Source organism: Dryobates pubescens, chromosome 4, assembly GCF_014839835.1.
Source record: "Dryobates pubescens isolate bDryPub1 chromosome 4, bDryPub1.pri, whole genome shotgun sequence".
NCBI lineage: Eukaryota > Metazoa > Chordata > Aves > Piciformes > Picidae > Dryobates > Dryobates pubescens.
In genome coordinates, this window is record NC_071615.1 from 39,444,677 (window position 1) to 39,455,416 (window position 10,740).

Sequence of the window (10,740 nt, forward strand, 5' to 3'; positions counted from 1 at the left end):
GTCAGTCAGAAGTCATACCTCACTTAACAGAGTCATAGCTGGATTAATAAAACACAGCTCCAAGCTGGTGCACTTTTAGTTATTCCAGTCTTTAACAGATTTCTTCTCTTATTTTCCAAATGGACGCTCTAGTCTTTCTGTGTTTGTTCTTCAAATTGTGCATAGAAACTTCTTATGAAATCTGAATCACCAAAGCTGCTTGGTAGAACTTCAAAATGCCAGTGGAGACTGAGAAGTTAACTAAAATACTTGAAAATCTTAGGTTCCTTAGAGCAGCTTCACCTCGTAGAGGCTATGGTCATTTCACTGGTTACAGTTCTGTCTGAATGAGGCGTAGTGCTTTCTTCATGTTCTCTATTACTGAAAGAAAAATAAATAAGGGCTGTAAAAATGTACTTAAAAGTGCATTTGTATAATTACAAAATCCACTTAGCTTGATTAGTATATTGTTCACATTGAAGGTAATGTGTGGTCACGTTATATTTTAGAGCTTGCTATTGCGATAATTCTGGCACTGACGCTTAAAGCAGGAGGTAAAACATTTTATGAATCAAGATGTTTAGCTTGAAAGGATTTGACAAGAGTCCTTTGAACTCCCTCATTTCTCATCAGCAAGTCTGGTAATCAGATGTGACATACAGATTTGTGGTGAGATAGTGCACCGGTTTCAAATAGATGGTATAGAGTAACGACTAGTTCAACCTGAAAAATCACATTCCTTCCTGAAATAGGGTTGTGAGGTGGTATCCAGGTAATCACCAGCGTTTCTTTACTGATTCCCTCCCACCACTGCCTGTTTATATTGTACAGTTGGATACCTTTAAACATAGTGACTTTCACCATTCTCCAGCAAACCGTTCAGATCTTGAACCTGAAAGTTTTCATCCATGATCTTTGAACTTGTCTTACCTGAGCAGTCCCAGTAAATTTAGTGGGACAATAGGTATTTTGCTGGAACAGGTTAGACTGCTATAGTTCATTGCAAATGCTCACACGGAGTCTTTATTCATTACTCTCAGATTGTAGTGCATTCTCAAGCACAAGCATCTGGGACAGTGTGTATCTGGCTGCTTGCAAGGTGAAATGCCAAGTAACCCAGCAAAGGGGGCACTTACAGAATGGAATGTCTTGTGGTTCGTAAGTGTAGAGCCGGTTGGAGTACCTTCCTGTGATATCAGCTCTTACTGTGAGAGATGGATCTGAAAAAGTAATCGCATTAAGCACTGCTTTCTGTTCCCACAACAGCTGAGGGTGATGTCCCTGGCACAATGTGGACAACCCCATTTCTGAGGTGTTCTGTGTTCCTTATGAGGCAATCATGGGGCTGTTACACTGTTCCAAATAACTGCTCTTTTACTTGAAGAAATCCTGAATGGAAACTGAAGCAGCTGTTTTTAAGTGATAGATTACATATGCTTTTCAACCATACTTATAGAAAAATATCCTGTTGTACAAGTTCTGGGGTCACATCAGGAGCGACCAATTTCACAGGATGTGCACATAGTGAGGGTCATGTGCACCTAAGGCAATATTAGGATGACCTACCTCAAGCCTTCAGAATGAAAACCTTGTGATTCTTAATGTTTTCGTCATGGCAGCAAGTTGTGGACAGTTTCCCAGTTTTTCCCAGTTCCCTTTCCAAGTTTTTGGTTAGCTGACTCTTATTACTATGTTGCTCTCCCTCTGAGTGTGGGCTTCATCTCACCTAACTTTGGGTGCCACCACAGGCTCCTGAACTGTCAGTGAAAAGGAACAGGCACTTTGAGGTGTGATGCATTCAATCTGTTCCAGAAGTCAGCTTTACAATGGGTTAAATAATTCCTCAGATGCAACTGACTATTGACTAGCTCTGTGGTAATGTCCACACTGTAGGTATGTGCATCCAGTCAGGTATTTGACTGTTTTCAGTGAGCTTCATCCTATAAAACACAAGCATGAAGCACAGAGAGCACAAGCCCAGATGTTAACAGATATTTAAGCTTCTTGTCCCCAGACACAGGTTAGGTACCTGGCAGAACGTATCCGTAACCTGAGGAAGTGCATGAAGGTCAAAGCTGGTGACAGTGGGAAAAGTCATATCTGCCAACTTCCAGACTGCTGCCATGGAAATGATAAATTGTGAGCTATTTTCTTTTTGGAAAGTGAATCATCTTGATGGTCCCAAAAGAGGACATTGGCATAGATTCTGGTCTCACAACTCTGAGGATAAATATTTTACATACCTATAAACATGATTCGAGGCACATATTGTCCATCAGGTGACAAGTTTTTATCTGTGGTTTCATGCTGGCAGAGAAATTAAAGCTGGTTATGAATGTATTTCTGTAAATTTTGCTAAAGGAGTTGTACCAGAAAACTAACACCAAAATAGGTACTACTTCTGTGTATACACACACACACACACAAATTCCTGTACTCACATATAACTGAAATGCCAGAGATATGAAAATGCCAAAGACATGAAAAACCAAGACAAAGAGAAAATACAGGCCAAAAAAAGAGAACATACCAGTCAAACTGCCCCAAACCCTTCATACCATGAGATTCAGCATAATGAAGTTATTCTGGGCCATTTCCTGTATCTCTTCACTTTCTGCAAAAGCTTTCTTCAGTGCTAGAAAAGACACGAGCATTCTGAAGCCCATCTCAAACACTGCCTTCTCTTCTGAGTTTCAACACCACATTGGCTTGAGACTGGCCACATTGCTCTTCTCTCTGTTGATACACATTCCTGAGGTGGGCATGTAAAGGCTTTCTCTCTACTTCTTGGGTTTTTTTGACCCATGTCAGTATAACCTCCTGGCTATGAAAGTGGGAGCTCTTGTCTGTTATTTATGAAGCCTGTTGTCACAATGGATACCATGTCTCAGCTTGACAAAAGTGCATTATTCTCTGGAAATTCCTATTAGATCAATTTCAGCAGCCCTGTCCTCATCTCCTCCTTCAGTTACCAGCTGAGGAGAGCCAGGCAATATTAAATCTGTTCAATGAGTCAGTAGCAAATCTTGTCTCTTAATTTAAACTGACCAGGGCTGCATTAGGAACAGCAGCGCTGAGCGTTTTTCATGTTCTTTGTTGCATTTCATAGTGGAGCTTTTGTAAGCAACAGCAATAACTGCTTAGCTTTTCAAATATATTTTAATTTATCTCTTTCATAAATGATTTTTAACAAGTGGAAAGTAAATATATAGAGAGGTGCAGTTTGTTATGAAGATATTCACAAATATGTAACACTCAAAACATCAAAATTACCTTGGCAGTACTGACAGTCTTCCAAGTGATGAATTACCATCAGTGGCTTGTTACTTCATTAATAATAATAAAACAGGTAGTTAGATCATTTGACAGGTATGCAAATGGGTGATTCTGCTAGTGGACCAGAAAAGACAAATTGCACTTTATCTTCTGTTAACCCGCAGTAAAACCTTGCAGACATTCTGTAAAGCATTACAAGCACTTTTGGTTTTATTTTCTTTTAGCAAGGGAATAGAACATAGAAGAAAGAAATAGGGAAATAAATTTTCTATATCTGGATTTGTTAGTATATCATCAGGCTGAAGGTGTATTGGATGTTGCCTGGATGTGAAGTTTTCTGTAATTAAGGAAATAAAAATGATGTGTATCAACTGGAATAAAATATTTTTATAGAATTGAATTGATTATCACATACTTCCCAAGGGAACTTTCCTGGGTTTTAAGCTTTCTTGAAGAAATTGTTGGGTTTTTTGCTTTCAAATAGTTTGTCAGAGTATCAAAACTTTCTATTTTTGGATGTCAAAACAATTGTGTGCACTTTCTCCTGTATTTTTAAAACACTACTGTTCAGCAGATCAGTTACTAATGTTTGATCCGGTATCAGTGTCAACAATTGTTCCATTCCTAGCCATTTTCTCATAGGGGATATGAAATGAATTGTCTCTTGTGTTTAAAATACTTTGCCTTCAATTTAACAACAGCTCATGCTATAGTGTTATGATCTCAAATGAACTGACAAAGATGTTCTTTAATTAGTTATGGATTCTCAGATATATTTTCATCTGCATCCCAGAGAAGATTCAGGTTGGAACTTTTATCTCTGCCAAGATGGTAAGAAACTGCACATGTGCCAGCTAATAGCGTCTTGGGGGAAACATCAGAGACAGTAGACCATCATACAGGGACACAGGTAACTCATTTCCAGCTGTTGATTAAGGAATGGATCAGAGGTAACATAATATTAAGAAAAAACTATAGCAGATGTATTTTTAAAATTATAGTGTCTACGTACCATTTCTTACTCAAATGACAATCCTACTATTGTGATAAAGACAGGACAGAGTTAAACTATCAGCCCATGGTATTGCTTTGGAGTTATAAGAGCCCTACAATAGCTTTTATTTATTTATAGACACAAAATCTGTTTTATTTAACTGGGTGGTCTGCAGATCAGCTGTCGTAGTGTTTCTTTGTTCTCTTTCATCATAGTATATTCAGGCATAACTGATTAACATCTTCAGCTTTCAAACCATTTTTAATCTCTTACCTTTTTTTTGCTTGATAAAGCCCTTCTTCATAAGTTTGTACCCAGGTAATTTCATCTCCCCACCCTAGAAATACAATAAAAAGGATCAACTGGTGGCCATGGAAATCACTTACAAGAAATTCCTTTTCTCATCTTTACAAGTAGTTGTATACGAATATGATTTTGGTTTTTAGTCTCAAAGGTTGTGGATGTGCTAATTCTACATCTCCCAATAGATGCACTGAAGGATTAAAAAAACCTCAACCAACCAACTCCCCCCAAACCCCTCAGCTGATTGCATGTCCAGTTGAAATTCTTTGGAAAACCTTTTTGACATCTTTCTAGATAGTCAGAAGCCCCTAAATCAGCGTGCAAATCCTTTGTATCTTTATATTGTCTGCTCCATGTTTCCTTTAGACCCTGGGACTTAAAGAGAAAGTTGTCATAGAAAAGAGAGGGAAATAAAATATGGCATCTCATATAAGGTCGACTTTAATATGGACACTGTCAGAACAGTCTTGTGTGCCAAACTTAACTCTTCATAATGAATTTCAGTCCCTGAAGTTCCAAGTACTTCATATAATTACATAACTTAATAAAAGAATGGCTGTTAAATAAAAATCTCCAAAACAAAATTGTAATGAATCATCCACAGCTGGTGATAGCACTGATCTCAAAAAGATTGCCCAGTTGGTTTCATGCTTTCAGATCCCAAAGATGCCAGCCCCTGTGCAGTACATTTCTCCCTTCCATGCAGTTGTGCTCCAGTCATGATAGCCTTCATGGGAGTTGTAGAACAACTTCTGGATCTGTACCAGGTTAAAGTCTTGAAGGTCTCTTCCAACCTCGTCTGGTCTATCCTATCCTATCCTATCCTATCCTAACAGTGTTTGGGCCAGCTGTGGTTGTGCAAAGATTTGCTGCTAGTCTCCTCATGGGACATTCGCTTGTGATGCTATTAATTCATCTCTTCCTTCATGAGTTAGTTTTCAATTACAGATCTGTTTGGTTGGTGGGATTCTTACCTGCTGACCAGAGTGTTCCTGCTGCTCATGTAGGTAACTGCACAGAGAGGAGTCAGCAAGGGTAATTTTCTAGCAGGTTAATGACCGTTAAAGTGCAAGCACTCCAAAAGGTCTGAAACTGACAGGTGAACTCATCAATATTTATAAATATGTAATGGGTGAGTGCTAAGAGGGTGGGGCCAGGCTCTTCTTGGTGGTGCCCAGTGATAGGACAAGGGGCAATGGGTGGAAGCTGAGGCATAGGAAGTTTCACATAAATATGAGGAAAAAATTTTTCACTGTGAAGGTGACAGAAGACTGGAACAGGCTGCCCAGGGAGGTTGTGGAGTCTTCCCTCTCTGGAGATATTCAAAACTCGCCTGGATGTGTTCTTGTGTAACCTGGTATAGGTGATCCTGCTCTGGCAGGGGGGTTGGACTAGATGATCTTTCAAAGTCCCTTCTGGCCCCTGAAATTCTGTGATTCTGTGAAATCAGGATTAGAGAGCTGACACTTGTCTGTGATTTTTTTTTTTCCCGAAATTGCCAGAATTGAAGGGATTTTTTGATTATTTTTTTAAAAATGCATTTAGGCTTAATTGGATAACAGATACCAGATTAACTCTAACCTTCCTCCAAGGATACCAGTTAGGAGAAAAGATTTGCAATTTGTCTTCGGAACATTTCAGTGTTTTATGGGTTTGGCAAGTGTTTCCTGAGCATTTAGGCTGAGATAGGGCTTGGTGATAAGCAAGACTTTGTCAGCGCTTTGTATGGGAAGATTTCAGATATAACCTGCAGGGTCTGCAGGCTTTGCACTGTTTGCAGAAGAGGTCAAGATGGGAGCTGGAGGAAGAGGCCTGAAGGGAGAGGGAAGATGGAGAAGAGGAAAAGATCTTGGTAAGATATTTCTCTGCTTGTATTTCTAAGGACTGAGCAGACATAAATATCTTAAAATAGAGTCTTTGGTTAACATTGAGGTTGAAAATTATGCATTGCAAGGAAGTGAATTATTCACTGCAAAGCATGACTGTGACTATCTGATGAAAAGCAAAAGGAAAAAAAAAATCACACAGAAAAACACACCAGTGGCTCAAGCTAGCAGTTCCGTGTATAAAAATGGGTCTGTTCCCATAGCAACTGACGTTATGAATCTGTGTTTCAGAAGTAAGTAAATACCATAATACAATAGATTTTAAATGGTATATGAAAGAATATTTTTTCAACAGTAGTCCTGATTCAAGAGACTGTTTGGGTTATTTGCTCCTACAAGGTCACTAAGAGCAGTATAAATTATGCAGGTTATATGAGACCCTCAGCCATATCCATAAGAACAAACTGATGGAGTGAAACGACATGGAATAAGATGCGCTGCTTAGAGTGTCACTTAACAACAGAGTAACACACCTCACTAAGTGTATAGATGTGCTTCCATTTGCATTCTAAATAAAAACATTTGCTGACCCATATGGCAAGATAAGGAGATAACTATAAGCTGCAAATATACAGTACCTCTTGACAGTGTCTGAGGTGCTCGTTTTTCCTTCTTGATTGCCATTGCAAGGTTGGAAGAGACTGCAATTAGCAGGAGGGACAAGGCCAGTGTTGAATGGAGCATTATTTCCCTTTCAGTGCAGCAAGAAATCTGGAAAACAAAGCACCAGCTTTAGTCACATGGATTAGTCACCTGGCACAGTGTAAATTAATATCTTAGTGGTATCAAAACAAAACATACTACTAGTTGTTTGTTCTGTTAGGTTTTTAATGTCAGTGAAACATAACAGCATGGGATCTTTTTTCTGGATGTTAGGGGTGGTTTTTGACCAAAGTTGTCTCATTATCCTCCTCAATTAAGCAGGAAAACTGGCATGCCTCCAGGTATAATAGCTCTTAAATTGGCAAATCCCTCCACAGTGTTGAAATTTCCATAATTATTATTTTATTTTTTTTTAGCCTACACTCTGTGAAGCAGGATGGTAAAGACTGAAATAAATGTCCAAGAAGTTTCCAGCTGCTTCTCACAATGAAAACTTGAAAAATGTCCCCGTTCTTCATGGCATTTTAAAACTGATTTTCAGTTCAGCTCCCGTTGAGTAAAATAACCCATCTGTGCTCCTAGCTGTTTCAGTATTCCCAAGATATCTGCTTCACCTCCTGACAAAGATCATTATAAGAAATTCAGTAACTTCTGGGATTGATAAAAGTTGGAGAACAAAATCAAGGTTTGAGGGAAAAGCATTAACAGATGAATTCCTTAAATTGCTGAGTCTTCTTTCTGCCCAGTACAATCATCTTCAGCCGTTACAGCTCTGATGTTCAGGTGAATACATGGTGGTTTGAACTGAGTTAAAAAACAATACAGGTAGCCCAGTCAGCTTATTAGTTCTTGCTGGAGATTTTGCCTTTCACAGACTGAGCTTTAGGCATTATCAAGTAGACCGGTTGAGAAAGAGCTTTTACACATAAATAAATCAATCTCCTCCAAAGCGCTCGTGCTTGCACTGGTAAAGAAAATGACAAATTTGAATTTAAAAGTGATATCCAGTATGGAATTACAGCCCTGAGCACTGGCAAAAGAAGATGCTGCATGCTTCTTAGGACAGAGAGGCATGAAAAGTGCAGCTGCAAGTTTTGTCCTTATATCGCTAATGTCGCTGTTAACAGTTCAATTTCTAGTGAACAAATTCAAACTCCACTTCCAGTAACTGGCAGTCTCAATGCAAGAAGACCATTCTATTCAAGTGACTGGAAATCACTTTGCATGTTAAAATGTGCAAAGTTTTAGAAAAGAAATTTTTGTAGTAAGAACCTTATATTTCTGAAGTATTCCCCCTAAAAATTGCTAAAATAATTAATACATGAATTAGAACATTTCTCTCCTCAGTCTTGTCACAAGGGTTCCCTGTCCCTCATATGGTATCACAACTCTGGAGTTGTTCTTTGTTTCATGTACTTCCTTAGGCTCATTCATGTTATCCATTGTTGAAGGAATTTTAGAAGGAAACCTCCTTTGGAGCTTACTAATTATGCACATTACTTTGACTGGAGATTTTTGATAGTTCATAAGAAAATGTGAAGTTGTCCTACACTTCCTAAGGAAATTCTATAACCTATAGTTCAATCTGGGGGATGAGGACTTTTTGGCAATAAGAATTCCATTCAGATTTTCCCTATGTTTTTGCAGACCACTTACTGAGGTTAGCAAAAGCAGATCATTACACCCCACTACTACATTGGGTGATGAATGAGTATTCGTAGCAACTCTATGTGAAAGTTAGTAACTATATTTAGTATCACTTCACCTATTAATGATAAAATGTAGCATTATATTAACAAGGTAAAGTTCTGTTTGAACATAAGTAGTTATACCTTTGAAATCTCAACAGATAATATCCCTATAAAGCAGGTAAGGAATCAATCAGTTCTTTCTTTCATGATATATTCATAGAACAGTCAAAGTGTAAATCTCTCTAAGTCACAGGATTAATTACCTGAAGCATAAATAATTGATTACTATCCTATTGAAAACCAATAAGGTTTTGGAAGGATAATTTATGGAGCTGTAACTGGAGGCAGTTTAAATTCTGAATTTTTGATGTTAAATGATGCAATACGAGTTAACAGATTAAAAGTAAGAAATGACAGCCAATGTCATATAGATTGCCTTCATCTGTCAGAACAATTGGGGTTTTTTCCCCTAGCTGCTCTAGGCATCTATAATTTATCCTTTTTAAAAAACTATAATTAGGCTTGTAATGCATTTGTCAACCAAAACTCATTTCTGTACTAAAAGAAAGTTAAGAATGAGAAATGCTTGCTCACCAGCAGTGATCAATTCTCCTGATGGAAGGTCTTTTTTTTCTGGAACTGGTTAGTTAAAAATCAGTGTGATTTAAGCACAGAACACCTGAGCTGCCCAGGTCTCCGTGTAGCAGCAGCAGCACATTCACTCAGGGAACAAAAATAAGAGGAACCTTTCAGCTGAAAATCAAATTCACGTGTTTCCACCCTCCCCCTTCCTTTTCTGCCATCTCTCCAGCTTTTGCTTTTGTGAGTTCCCATGCTTGTACATTGAATCCTTGGTATTCTCTTCATCTTGGATTGTATCAGGTGTCTTGTACGAGGACTGGAAATAAATAGTGGCTTATGTGTGTCTGCTACTTCCCCCTCAAACAGTTCTAGTCTGGCTTCTATCCAGTGAAAAAAGAAACCACCAAGGCAAACTGGAACTGTAGGTGCTTTTGTTCCCAGTGAATGGGTGAGTTCACTGGCGCTGGGAGGTAGATATGAACCTAATAAGAAAACACAAAGGTTACTTTGTGTAGAGGAATGTAATTAACAAATAAAGGGTTTTTTTTTTTTGGAGGGGGGTGGAATGGGAGGAGGAGGTGATGGGGAAAATAAAACTATTTATTTAAAGAATATATTTTAATGTATCTAATACCTGCTTCTGTGAGCTGTAGCTTTAAAATGCTCTGACTTTTTGCACATGATGCTTGATACAATTGTGACCTAGCTTGACTAATACAGGGAAAGCCCTTTATTCATTGTCTTTGCACAAATATGAAGTGAGTTGGATCAGCTTTTCCCTCCTCCTTTGTATAGCTTTTGCAAAGGAGCCAGAAATAATCCTCTTTGGTTCTTCTTCTCCTGTATATTTATTTGTATGAACTATATGGTTCCATTTTTTCCACTTTTTTTTTTAATATAAAGCCTGATTTTTGTGTGTGTTTAATGCTTTAATATCTTGATATTTGTTGCCATTTGTCACTGACAGTATATGATTAATGATGTATGGTTTTCATATTATGTATTACAACCTATTGTTGTACCCAGAAGTGCAAACTGTGACTTTCTGTATTTTTAGTGCTCAGTTATCTTTAATATCTGTGTAGGAGAATTCAAACTTGCATCTCCAGTTAAAAAAAGTACAGTAAATAATATGCTTAAGGGCTGGAAAGGCTGACAAAGGAAGGTTACAAGAGAAATGCAGGCAGATCTTTAAACCAAAGTACTATGTTGCATTTATTCATTTAAATTTTAAGCAAATGAAGAAGACTATCTGAAGTCAATCCAATGATGATTTGAAGAACCTACCTCCATCTAAGGTTTGGGTCTTCACACAGAAATTCCAGGCACTGAAGCACTTAGAAATGTAGAAATTTTCCATGTGGGGAATGGAAGAGAAGATAGCAAGAAGCTGGGGAGTCTTTGGGTCTGCCTTACTTAAAGATGG

General features: G+C 38.2%; 1 protein-coding gene across 1 annotated transcript; it reads right to left on the reverse strand.

Annotated features, from left to right (window-relative positions):
* Positions 1-238: 238 nt before the first annotated feature.
* Positions 239-9,501, reverse strand: AGR3 (anterior gradient 3, protein disulphide isomerase family member). The gene is made up of 8 exons (XM_009900108.2): positions 9,327-9,501; positions 7,017-7,149; positions 4,523-4,586; positions 3,253-3,305; positions 2,538-2,614; positions 2,223-2,286; positions 1,116-1,199; positions 239-360 (listed from the first exon to the last, which is right to left on the reverse strand). Exons 2-8 carry the CDS (start codon positions 7,120-7,122, stop codon positions 311-313), a joined length of 498 nt encoding a protein of 165 aa, XP_009898410.2. The 5' UTR covers positions 7,123-7,149; positions 9,327-9,501; the 3' UTR covers positions 239-310.
* Positions 9,502-10,740: the final 1,239 nt, after the last annotated feature.

Bases quoted from the DNA above. Each gene is read 5' to 3' on its own strand.
- AGR3 (XM_009900108.2), bottom strand. From the start codon at position 7,122: ATGCTCCATTCAACACTGGCCTTGTCCCTCCTGCTAATTGCAGTCTCT. The intron at 2,287-2,537 runs GTATGAAGGGTT...TTTCTCTGCCAG, and splicing joins TCATTATGCTGAATCTCATG to CATGAAACCACAGATAAAAA. The intron at 361-1,115 runs GTAAGTGCCCCC...TTTTTCTTTCAG, and splicing joins ACCACAAGACATTCCATTCT to TAATAGAGAACATGAAGAAA.